At 45.9% G+C, this 12864-nt stretch overlaps 1 protein-coding gene across 4 annotated transcripts in view; it reads left to right on the top strand.

Moving 5' to 3' along the window:
• The window catches only part of PDZD2 (PDZ domain containing 2), a 143523-nt gene that overhangs the window by 116853 nt on the left and 13806 nt on the right, over positions 1-12864 (top strand). For all 4 annotated transcript variants that reach the window (XM_075019829.1, XM_075019826.1, XM_075019830.1 and 1 more), the window contains 7 exons: positions 627-708; positions 1635-1738; positions 2504-2672; positions 3829-4619; positions 5799-5943; positions 7998-11604; positions 12281-12398. In XM_075019829.1, the coding sequence (XP_074875930.1) occupies positions 627-708; positions 1635-1738; positions 2504-2672; positions 3829-4619; positions 5799-5943; positions 7998-11604; positions 12281-12398 (5016 nt within the window). The remainder of the gene's footprint in view (positions 1-626; positions 709-1634; positions 1739-2503; positions 2673-3828; positions 4620-5798; positions 5944-7997; positions 11605-12280; positions 12399-12864) is intronic.

Genomic DNA, 12864 nt, shown 5'->3' with positions numbered 1-12864 from the left:
TATGGAGTTTTCCAGTAATAAGAATTAAGTGCATGGCAGTAATTCAGGACAAAATTAGCAAATATGGTAAACCAGTATTTATTCTTTAACCAGGGAAACATTAATTACCAATTACTGATTTAGGTTTTCTTTTTAAAAGCAAGGAGAAATGAAAATTAAAAAGACAGCTAATATCTTGGGAAGTCTGGTATTTTTCCGGTAGGTTAAGTGTAGAATATCTGCTGTTGCTGATGTACGCTTGTACAAAGCAGTCTTTGTCTATTTTAAAGTAATATTTTCTCGATAAATCAACGTACAGCACTTAATTGAGTTAAAATTGTGCTGTAATGGCTTCATTTGATTTCTTTAAGTCTGGTGCTGGTTTATGTGTTTGCGTAATGTGGCATTTGGATGTGGTCTTCATGAAGTCAGCAGGCTTCTGCCTCCTGGTTTCTGCAGGAGAGTGGCATGGAAGGAGTCTGAATCAGGGGGCCAGGACTTGGGAGCTCTCAACTAGGTCTTCTTTACTGTATCTTTAAAAACAGTAGCATATCTGAAATGAATCATGTATTTGTAGTGGTAAGTGGTCAGATTTTCTTCTCCATTTCATCTACTCAGTTTGATCTCTGTCTTCCCCTTGACTTTAGGTTTCTGAGCAGGAGATGGATGAAGCAATCGCGCGAACTACCCACCGAGAGAGCAAGGATGTCAGCTCCTCTCACGTCACAGGTAGCAGCATGTTCTTCCCTAATCCGTGTCCTTTTCCAGATGCAGGAAGGTTTAAGGACATGCTCTTGGGTTCCCCAACATCAATATTTTGAGGACCCTCAAAACAGCAGAAAAGTTGAGGAGGTGTATTCACTCTGTCCACTGCAGAAATTTTAGCAAAAGTTTCCAGTTCTTGTTTCTCTAGGCTGCCACGATCTGAAAGTAGGATTGCCAAGAGGTGGTTGCTCTATCCTGTCTTCAAGATGAAGCACAATGTCCTGGTAGGGAGAGGACAGGAGGAATCAACTCCATCTGTGTACACTTATCCATGTAGATGGCAAAAAAAAAAAAAAAAAGTATTGTTGTGTCCATTTGAAAAAGTTCAGATATTGTCTACTGGACTATATGTTTCCATTTTAATCTTTAGGGTCGTGTCAAAATGTGTGCTCTGGCATTTGGCCGATGCTTTTGAACTCCAGACTTAGCACTTCCAAAAATCTTACAGATGAAAGCAAACTCTTGGCAATGGCAGAGTGACTAGTAAGGTGATTTTTAGACAGAAATCTTAGATTTGTAATTACCCTCTTTATATATGTGTCAGCTAAGACCTTTTTTGAAGTAGACCTTGCCCGTGGCTGCTAATTTGTCTTTCGAGGTTGCACGTAGTCAGCAGCATGCTCCAGCAGGTGAGGAAGACCATCTCCTGCTCATCTCTTGTTCATAGCTGTGTCCTGGGCCTGGCTGGTGTAATGTGTCCCTGATAATATTTCACTTTATCTGAGGGACAGCTTGTGAAATGTTAAATAAATCTCACTTTAGAAAAGCAATTCAGGTAATAAGTAAGTGGGATTAAACGTAGCCCCCAGCTCAGAAGGTGAACGAGGTCTTGTTCAGATATGTGGACCACAACTTTAATTTTTGGCATCTAACTAAGCTGTGTTTAACAGGAGCTGTACAAAAAAGTCCATCTCCTAGTGTGAAAGCCAAACAAGGAGAGACCTCATCTCCCCTCAGCTGGACTATGAAACGCTTCCTGGAGCCAGCAAGCCGGGTAAAAGGATTAGATGCAATAAAAACAGCGTCTGCTTCAAATTCAGCTTTTACTGCAGCTCTTACTTGATCAAGGAGTTCAAAACCAAACCTCTATGCTCCTTCCCTGTCACATGGGCTCCGTAAAAGGGTTTGTTTCTTACGTCACACGTTTGAATCGTGACAGCAGCAAGCTCCTGTTCATCTGTGTGGCTGTAGCCTTTGGGAGTGATGTGCAGAGCACGGCAGAGAAAGCAGTGGGCTCCCACCTCCTGCCACCTCAAAGGCATCCCTGCTTTGCGGGACACAGAGACGAAGTTAGCAGGAGAGACCTGAGCCTGTGGGCAGAAGGCTGAGCGCTTGGTCTCTCTGTATAGCCGTTGCAGTGGAAAAGTCTCTGGTTTTCCTGAGAAAGCCAAAGAAGCCATACAAACTGTGTCCAGGGGTACAAACCCTTCCCTTCTCTCAGTGCAGAAGGTGTATAAAGAGAATTACACAAGTAAATGGTTTCATTCCTTGTTTCTGCGTTGAACCACATCTGCAAATTAGTGGGCTTTGGAATCCTTTTTTATTTATTATACTGGCTAAAAATGTATTGATGTGCAGCATTTCAGCCTTCCAAGTTTGGCAGTTTGGCTCTCGATATACTGACAAGTCCTCTATTATAAAAAATGGTTTTAAGCTTCCTTTATTGACACGCCAATGTGAGTGGAGTTTGTGGTGCTTGCATGCAGACAGGGGCTTTAAGCATCGATGACAGCTGGTTACCAGGCTCACTTCTTTTTAGCAGGGATCTGTCAGCTCTGAGGCAGAGCTTTCCCAGTACTTCTCGCCCGACGGTACTAGCCAGCTCCCGTTTTCTGATGCTGTAACTGGCTCCTACGACGAAGAGCAGCTCCGTCAGAAGAACAGAAACAGTTTTTTGGATGATGGCTCTCTTCTTCCTGGCAACCTTAGTAAGCGGTGGAAATGTGTCTGGTCATTTGGCTAATGGGGGGGAGAGTCACTGGGCGCTGGTTTGCTTTACAGGAGAGCTACGGTGATTCCTGTGCTGGTAAGAAATGCCCAGCAGCATAGTGCAAGCCAGTGCTGATCATATGAAATTCTGGAAAATGGAAGGGGTTTACAACAATGCACATAAATGCCCGTTTCCATGGTATTTTGTCCAAATTGCTGCTCTGATTATGTGAAAATGACTTTATTTGATTGGCTTGGCCAAAACCAGATTGACAGCACTTCAGGGTTTTTTTTTCAAATGACTGATGATCATCTGATTGATTACATTTAAATGAAAGTGTTCATAGCTATCTCAAATACACAATTTCAAAATGTCATATATAGCAGTGTAAAAACAATCAAATGTTCAATTTGATATCAGATATTTTGCATATGTATCTTTCTCCCCACAGTAATTGACTGAAAGAATCTTGCATTTCTTTACTGACATGCACCTGATCTCAAATTCAAAGGATATTACATTTGGTTTCCCTTTCCTATGCTTCTCAAGTATTGTCTACAGTTTATTCTTCTCTGGAAATTCATTATTTAATGCTTAAAAGCATTTTTACATTTTAAAATACCCACAAAACAAAGCAAAACAAAAAAATTTTCTACAAAATAAGGTGCAGTTCTTTCTAAGAAAGATGTGGAAAGTGTTCTTGGGTTTACTAGTCTTTAATTTGAAATTGATTGTGGTGTGCTTGTGCCTTTGTTCAGGAAAGCATTTTTCACTCTCTGTAAGTTGATGCAGGCAGTCCCTGAGCATAGATTTAATCAAAATGTGAAAAAAATTCTGTTGTTTAAAGTACACATGCAAATTTGCATCTTTTTCTTCTTTGGGTCATAGTCATAATTTAGAAATAAACTGAAAATAGAACCAGATGTGCCATGAACTCATTTTGGGAATTACCCATAAACTGTAGGGCTATCTGCTGTCCCTCTCACTGTTTGCTGTAGTTAGAGAGAGGACATGAAAAACCTGCTTTTTGCTTTGTGAAGAGAGGTTAAGATTCCCCTGCAAACAAACCCACGTGTACTCTGCTGCAGTCAGATGCATGGTATTAAAAATCATCTATAAATGCAATTAAAGTATAACTTTTTTTTTTTTCCTAGCTGCTAGAGAAGCAGGAGTAGCAAAAGCAAATGGTCTGGCTTCTCCAGCTACTGGGAGATCGTCCAGCCTTCACAGCAAGCATGTGGAGCCTGTCCGACCTGGCATCCTCAGCGACAGCCCCAAATGTGCCCGCAGCCCCTTTCATCGACAGAGGAGGGTTGTTTTCTATGATGGTGACGTTAGTGATGACAACGAAAGTTCCCACTTGCAAAGAAGTCAGAGGGTCAAGAGCCAGGAGGATGCTGGTATTGTCATTACAACCTCATCTGTAGAAATCGATGATGAGAGCCAGGACAGTGAGTCACCTAGATGTAGTGGCACCGAGACATCTTCCCCTGTCTGCAGCAACTCTGTGGAGTCTGCAGACAGCACACTTGAGCAAACTGACTCTCCTTTCTTCCCCATCATAGCATTTGATTACTCAAGTGTGCCTGAAGTTCGTCTTGGCAGTTTGAGTTTAAAGGAGCTCCGGGAGGCACAACTTGAATCTAAGAGATCGCCAAAACTTGAGCACAGAGCAGTCACAAGAGTGAAAAGCATGATGAGCACTGAGTGCCGAAGTCTTCAGAGACAGAGGATGGAGGAGCACGGCTCTTACAACAAGCCTGTTGCGAGGACTCTCCCTCACAGCAAGAAGTGTGAAGCACCTGATGGGGCTGGGCAGGGCCAGGGTGAAATAGTCACTCTGGTTCGCAATGAGCACGAATCATTTGGCCTGGATTTGGAAATCCAGGCCATGCCCTTAAAGGTTGTTGTCACAGGGCTGCGGCCAGGTGGAGCAGCAGAAATGGTAATTTTTTAATTTGGGTTGCCTTGTTGTGATTTGCTTTTACTTTGCAGGGATGATGATGATGATTATTATTATTACTACTACATGCAAGGGAGACGTTTGTCTCTGCTGGGCAAAATGTTTCATCCCATATTGTTCTGAAACTTCTGTTAAATGAAAGGTTTCTGATTCAGAAGTGTACCCTGGCTGATTCAAAACTAAGTAAGTCAAGAGGTAGATTTACTGAGATGGACTCATCCCCACTTGCAGTCACAGGTCTGAGGGAATACTATTCTTTTGTTTCCTTTCCTTTTACCAGGGGCAAAGACAAAATAAGTAAATGCTGGTGGTAAGAATGTTTATTACACTCTATTATTTTCTATGCACATATTCCTGTGTTATACAGATCTGGTACCAGGAGGCCTTAGGTGCTGGCCAGGTTTGCCAAGCGCCATGGTAGTACCAGTAACACATTGCTCTTCTGCATCTCATACATGCACATATTAATGTGGATACTTGGTTCATGCTGGATGTGGAATTGCTGTCCTAGATGCAAAAATGCAGAGAGAGGAAGGAGGATATTCTGGTGTACAGGGCTGGATGTAGCATTTTTAATCTAGTTAGTGGCCACTAGGGTAAGAGGGGATATGTTGTAGCAGTTTGAATTGGGCTGCGAGAGCTGGGGATTTGGGTTCTGCTCCTGCCTTTTTCTCTGACTTACGGTGCGGTGTTTAGAAACATACTTAGGGTTTTATCTTAAGAGCTCAGCCCCTGTCCAATTTAGTTATTTAGGAGGGTCCCATTGGACCAATGGGAGGTTGTGACCAGGAATATAATTCATACATGAAATGCAAAAATTATAGACAGTGTTCCAGCCCTGAAGAAGCTAGGGCTGATTCATGCCAATTCATTTAAATGAAGAGGGCTATGTCCTCCATCCTGATACTGATCTCTCAGAGAAACCAGCAGCTCTTTTGACCTTCCTGTTTCAGATTGATCATTAATTCCTCTCCTGGCAAAAGCACAGTCTGCTCTTTATTTATATGTTAGCAAACTGACAGCAGTGGTACCTGTGCTCTGCAGTGATGTGAAATAGGAAATGTTGCTTATAAGTCATTGCTTGCTTCCCTGCAATCTTTGACCCTGTGGCAGGGCTTCTGATGTGTATTTGTAATTTCCCCGAATTTGTCGTTGCACCAGGGATCAATGGGCAAGATGGCTGTTGGAGATGAGATTACCACCATCAACAGTATCCCAGTCAGTAAGATGACGTACGAGGAAATCTGCTTGCTTATGCAGTGTCTTCCCACGTCGGTAACCCTGGAAATCCAGAAAGCAGCATCAGGTGAAAGAGTAGTTTTGCTTTTTTACCATTTATTCTGAGTAGCAGTGAAGAGAATTCCCTTGGATCAGCTGGGTCTTGATCTTCTGCCCCAGGTTCCCACATTGATTCAGGTTAAAAATGGGGGGTACATTGTGTCTGCATTGGTGAGCCAGACAAAGCACTTCCTCACCAAACCAGGCTTCAGGGTCCTCCCTAGCACCACAATGAGGGGAGCAAACCTACACCTGTGTGAAGCATTCAAAGCTCCCACTTACAGTTATGTCCCTCCTGCCAGCATTTGCAGAGGTCTGAGTCATTTCATGCAGACCTGGAGCTAACTCAGCAACAACCCTGTCCTGATAACCCATTCTACTGCTGTGCCTGTCCAGTAAATATATTGACCCTTTATAATCACATCTGTCTCTCTTAATCTGAAGTTCAAGTAATGATTTTATGAATGGACAATAAGATAATAAAAGCCGCCTTCTTTCCCTCCTTCCCCTTCCTTTTCTTTCCCCTTTCCCCTTCCCCTTCCCCTTGTCAGAATTCTCTAATGTGCAGAAAGATGAAACAGAAAACCTAAGAAAACTAGTATCTTATCAAAATGTTTATTTGCATGTTTGTTATAAAAGTTTTCTAATTTGAATTGAAATATTTGATACCTCCTTAGTTTCTGCTCAGGGCTGATTTATGCTGCTACAGCAATATATGCATCCCCACAGACTGTACAAATTACGTGGTGTGGAAATGAGTGTTTGAAAAAGAAAAGCATACTTTTCAAATTCAGGAAGAACAAAATATTTTGCTTCATTCTAGCTTATGGTCTTCTTCGTGTACCTATTAATACCTGGGAGCCTAAAGTGCTTCCAGATGCTTCAGTTCCAGTTGTTCTTTAAGGAATTCCTGGCTTGGCAGAGTCCTGTTCTTCTTTCCTTAGATTGCTGTGGTTTTTGCAAACTAATAGGATTGGGTAGGGGCACATTGGCACTCCTTTATTAGGCAGCTCTTCTGCTTTACCCTTCCCCTCACCCTGCCCCACTGGCAGAGAAGAGGGTCTCTTCAGTATGTGATCCAGCATGCTGAAGCAGGGCAGTACTTCAAATCCTAACCAGGCTGCTTCAGATTGCTCTTCTGATGTGTCTTCCACTTTGTTGACTCCAGTAGGAATCTGCACGTCTTAACATGGGTACCTAAGTGAAGTGGTATGGATAATCCCACAGGTTTGTGCAAGGAGAGATGCACTGGAACGTTTGAATGAGCAGGAAAGGATGCTGACTCTGTCAATACACCCCTCCTTCTCCATGCACTTTCTGGGCCTCTTCTGGTAGCAACTGGCCTCTGGAAGGCAGCTTAAATAGGGATGCCTGTCCCAGAAGCAATGTAGAAAGGTGCAAGCAGATGCTTAGGGTGAAGTGTTGAAAATTGAAGAGCTGGAGAAATGAGTGAACAGGAATGTGTTGGGAGTGCAGCAGTGACAGGGAGCTCAGTGTGTTGCCCAAGAGTGGGTTAAACATGTATTGGAAGCAAGTAAGGATCTGTGCCAGAAATCCAGTAAAGCCCATATGCTTAATGCCTGTATAACGTCACCCATGCGTGTCACATTAAACACCTGCAGAAGTGCCGAGAGAATCAGAGTCAAGTTATTTATGCACAGCTCGTCACTGCGTTATCTGTTCACCTTTGTTTGCTATGCCAGGGCTTTGTGTACTATGTGCAATCTGTTGGAGACATCTTCGATCAAACAAGTAATGAGAAGCAGTACTGCTCAGCCTGATTTACTTCACACTGACACTTTGGTAGTTGGTTGCTTGTTCAAAAATGAGAAATAAAAAGATCATGACTGCTCACCTTGGATAAGTGGTTTGCTCCCTCCTGTGTGCTACTCAAATACAGGGTTATGATTAATTTGAGTTGTTGTAAACATCATTACAGAAGAGGAGGAGTGCAGAGCAAAAGGAAAACATGTAGTCTGACTAGGTGGTTGTCTCTTTTTGTAATAAAACCTGGTATTTTGTGTATCACTTCCTATATCTGACAGGATTTTGCTTCTTTTTTTTATTTTTATCATGATGCAGCTGTCAGCAGATTTACAAACCTCATCCTGTCTCCAGGGGTAGACAGTCAAAATCAGGCCGATGTCAACAGCATCCTCGCAACTGAGGAAGAACCGACTGCTGGGAAGCGAGAAGGAGCAGGTTTGCAAAATGCTGGTGTCGGCAGTGCAGTGGAGAGAACAACACTGCCACCTGATGCCGCGAGCAAAGACGTGCAAAGAGGTCCCACGAAAAGCAACCATGCTGAGGACTGCGCTGCCATCCCCGTCACTGATATCGATGACTTGCTCAGCCAAATGGGTGCTCCCGAGAGCAGGGCTTCACGCACCCCGTCGCGAGCGGAGAGCCCCCTCCGAGATGAGTACACCACAATGTGCTGCTGTGGGACTGACGAAGGCTGTCCCGGACCTGAGCCAGGGCCAGCCAAGGAGGAGCTGCTGGAAAAAACTGTGAATTGTGGAGCTAATGCACAAGGGGTTTTGGGGCTGTCTGTGTTGGACTCCATTAACACAGGCAAACTTTTTACTGTGAATAAAAACTCTCTAAATAACTATTCTAGGAATTTTAGCAGTTTAAATGAGGATGAGTTGCCTGCAGCAAACTCTCCAGAAGGTAAGAGGAGTGACCTGTTTCCAAAGTCTATGTATGGGGCTGCGGAGGATTCTCACTCGGACACAGAGTCTGTCACGGAAACCTTTGACAGTGCTAATGAGGTGTTGCTTGGGCTGTGCGCTGCTGCAAATGCCCCTGCAGTCTGTACTGTACTGGAGTCTGACGAGGAGCAAATTGAGATTTGTTGCATGAACGATGATCCACAAAAGCCCACGCAGGAGCAACATCTCACATCTGCAGCAAGCTCATCCTCTCTGTCACCGCTGCATCCTTACGGCGGCAAAGTTTTACAAACTGAGGGCTGTGCAATGTGTGGGTCACTGGAGACAAGCATCAACAAACTAGGCTTGGAAGATCACAGTGGTCCCACTCCATGTCCCTCACAGTGTTCAGATGTGTCCTCTGCATCCTTGTGTTCTCCTTCCTCAGTTTTCCTGCCAGAAAAAGACATCCTAAAGAATTCAGTCAGTATCCCTGAAGTTTACTCTTTCTGTAATAATGGTGCCTTAAGTACAGAAGAACAGATGGGTTTGGGGAACAGTAGTGGACATACGAAATGCTGTGAATCCATTGAAGAGGAAGGGTCTCTGCACTGCAAAAAGATAAGCTTTTGCTCTGCTAGAAATGTCGATGGCTTGGAGAACAATGTGCTTGAGAAAGAGGGATATCATGATGAGCAGAGATCCACATCTGAAAGTGAAACGGTGGTTGATGACTGTAATCATACTGTTAGTTATTGCTTAGTGAAGAAAGAAGCCAACAGTTTGTCTAAAACAGAGAGCAATCATGTGAATGCATCGTCATCAAGAGCAATATCACTCAGGTCTCCCTTTCCCACTAGATCTAAAGATCCAAAGGCTAATACAGCTCATGAGTTGCCAGGGAAAAATGAGAAAATTAGCTCTGTGACTTCAGGAAGGACTTCAAACGGAAAAGTCCAAAGCTCAGGCACAAATCACTGCAAAGGAGCTGCAGTACCGCACAGCCCATCCTCACAGAAAAAATCCTGTCAGGATTCTAAGGGAATGGCACAAAAAAGTATAATGGACACCCTTTTAAATAACCAGAAGACCAAAGCAGGACCAAAGCTAAAAGGGATCACTATCAAAAGCAAAGCAAAGGCAAATTCAGATTCTTCAGGCATTAATCCTACCAAAGTCAGTGGAGCTGATCAGAAAAGGGCTTCTGTTTCTCCACAGCTGTCCCCCAAACTCCTGGGGAAGAAAACACCACTGTCCCGTAATTCACCTACAAACCCAGATCCTGGCAAGAGCATTTCAGCAGCCTCAAGGACTCTGAAGTCAGAGCTAGATAATAAACCATCTCTGGTCATTTCTGAAGATTCACTTCTGCCTCTCCTGAATGGCACCAGCAGCCCAACAGTGAGTGGTGAAATGAAATGTGGCTGTGAGGAGCTAACAGGCGTGCAGCAGGCATTGGGAAAGCCAAAAGAAAAGCAAGTTTCCATGCAGCCTGCGATGTGTCAGGATAAGGGTGCGAAGGTGGATGATTTCAGAGCCAGAGATGGTCAGCCCAAAGTCACTTCATCTCCTCAGGGGATACCAAAAGTTGAAAATGTGAAAGGGAGGGAGGATAACCCTGGAACAGGCCTGACCACAATCAAGAGCATCTACAGTGCAGATGACCTTAGGCAATTAGATCTGCAAAACGTAGGACCATCTGCTGGAGGCTCTTCTTTGTTGAGGTCCCCCTTGGTTCAACAGGAGCAGCTGGAAGGGCAGGAGATCCAGCGTACTTTCATTGAGGTGAAGCTTTCCTCCTCCTCACCCTCTTCTTCCTCCTCCTCCTCCTCTGCCTCTTCCTCACCAGCATCGTTTTTGCAACTGCCATTGCTGGAGAAAACAGAAGAGACGAACACAGAAGTGCCTCGGCTGACTGCAGAGGTGGGGAACGTGCAGTATTTCTCGAAAGCGGATACTGCTGGAGACAGAAATCTCTATGGCTTGTCGAAACCTGTGATGAGGACTTACTCGATGCCGGCCCAGTTATCGGATCACTTGAGGGAGGACTGCCATGTTGCAGAGGTTCATCCTGTGCAAGGTCCGCAGGGCCACGCTGCAGAGGAGAAATACCCCCAGGCAGCGACGGGGATGTTAAAGATGGTCCATCTGAATCTGCCGAACGGCCAGAGGGGGAAGGAGCAGGCTTATGCCTCCAAAAGCGCCCAGAGGGTCCATGACACATCCCCCGCAGCCAGCGACATTAGCTGCCCCGCTGCCAATAAGCTGAGGGGCTTCAGGAGGAATTACTACTACTATGAGCTGAACTGGCCGCATGAACCTACCTCATCCTTCTCTGTCAAACAGAGGATCAAATCCTTCGAAAACCTGGCAAACTTTGACCGGCCCATTGTGAAGGCCATCGATATACACTCGGCCGTGAGATCACCGCTCACTAGGAGGTCGTGTGGCGGGATGGCTGCCGCGGCCAGCCCCGCCGAGATGCCGCGGGCCTTGCGGCGCAGCTTGAGCTCCTACGGTGGCAGCCCCAGCCCGGCCAACGCCGTGGCCAAGTCTCCCACCAGCGCAGAGCCCACGCGTGTGGCGGAGGGCGGCAAGGGGGAAGGAAAGCCCCGGCGGAGCGAGGAGGGCGGTGCTGGGGCAGACGCGGCCGCCTTTCCCCCCTCGGCCTCGCAGGCGCGCCGCAGCCGGGGCCTGGGGCGGCCGCCGCTGTCCCGCTCCAGGCTTCGGGAGCTGAGGGCCCTCAGCATGCCCGACCTGGACAAGCTGTGCGGAGAGGGCTTCTCGGGGCCGCCGCAGCCCGCCTGCTTCAAGACGGAGCTGGAAATCACACCCCGCAGAGCCCTGGGCGTGCCTGCCCGAATTGACGCAGCCCCGCCAGCCCGCTGCGGCCCTGCGGAGGCGGGTGCGATGGGGGTGGGTGCCAGCAGCCCTTGGGACAGCGGCTCGGGGACGCCGGGGTCCGCCTCAGATGATGACGTGCCCCATGGCAGCTCTCTGGATGGGGAACGCTCAGAAAACAGCTGGTCCATCAGGTTGGTGTTGGCTTTGTTACCGCTGCTTCGTTTTCGCCCCCGCAAGCCTCGCCTGAGGCAAAGCTTCCCCTTTGCCCCAGATCTGCCCCAAAGCGCGTTTCAACTTTGGCCCCAGCCCCAATTCCCCTCACGATTCAGGGTCCCGTTCTTCATGCTCTTGATCGCTTGGAGCTGCCATGCTGCTGTCTGGTGGCAGCCATGCTTCCGTGCAGGGTGAAGCACTTCGTCCTGGCGGGGCCGGGCTCCTTTTCTGTGTCCCCTCTAGCTGGTTTTGGTCAGTTTTTGGCCACCTTAGGACACAGCAGCCGCTGTGGAGGGGAGGCTGCACAGCGCTGGCTGCCAGCACAGCCCACAGCGACAAACGAGCTTGTTGTCCTGCCAGAATCAGTCTTCAGATGTAGCTGTCTCCTTGTTTTTGTTAACGTATGTTGCTAAAACCATTGGGGAAAGAGGAGGGGAGCAGAACGGGGACTGACTTTCAGAGTTAAATTGTCTTCTCTGCCCCTTCCCATTCTTCCAGCATACACCATTTCTTACATGTTTTCAAGATTTCTGCTTGTTAATGGGCTGGCCCTTCATTGTTTACCCTAATGCAACCTACGTTGTATACCTGAAATGTATCTCTACACAGTCTAGAAATAAAAAGCTGTCTTTTATATCTTTCTGTTCATTTTAGCTTGGATCAGCTACTTGTCTCAAGCCTGGACCAGCAAAAACTGCAATCTGTTTTGTCAGCAGTAGTACCAAAATGTGACGTTGTTGCTATGCTCCAAGAAGTCAAAGCACAAGTAAAGGTAAAAACCAGAAGATAAAACTAGATTATTGGTGGTATTTTTAAGGGTTTTCTTAATGGCAGATAAAATCTCTTCCGAACAGTTTCAGAGCTCCTCCAGTAGTCCTGTGGTAGGTTACAGTTGATGGTAGTTTTACTAATGCTGGTTTTTGAATGCCTGCTATAAACCCATAATAAATTCAAATGGCTTTTGTATAAGAAAGCATATTGTTTGTCCAGTGTGAAAGCAGTTTTCAGCCATGATAAATACACCTATTTTAAGTGGAGAACTATGCCTCCATTTGAGTCATTATTACAGCTGAGAAACTCCTGGGTTTGCCAATAATTGCACATCAGAATTTAACTTTCCACCAACCATCTGGGTCAGACTCACTTTCCCCACTGTGCAAAGGAAGCTCTGCTCCTCTCTTTGCCTGGAAACACCCCCCTTTTGCTAGGGCTGCAGTCATGGAAATTGAGTTTATTTT

Source organism: Buteo buteo, chromosome Z (genome assembly GCF_964188355.1).
Source record: "Buteo buteo chromosome Z, bButBut1.hap1.1, whole genome shotgun sequence".
Lineage (NCBI taxonomy): Eukaryota > Metazoa > Chordata > Aves > Accipitriformes > Accipitridae > Buteo > Buteo buteo.
Note: the sequence above shows the minus strand (reverse complement) of the source record. Positions and strands in the feature narration are given on the sequence as shown.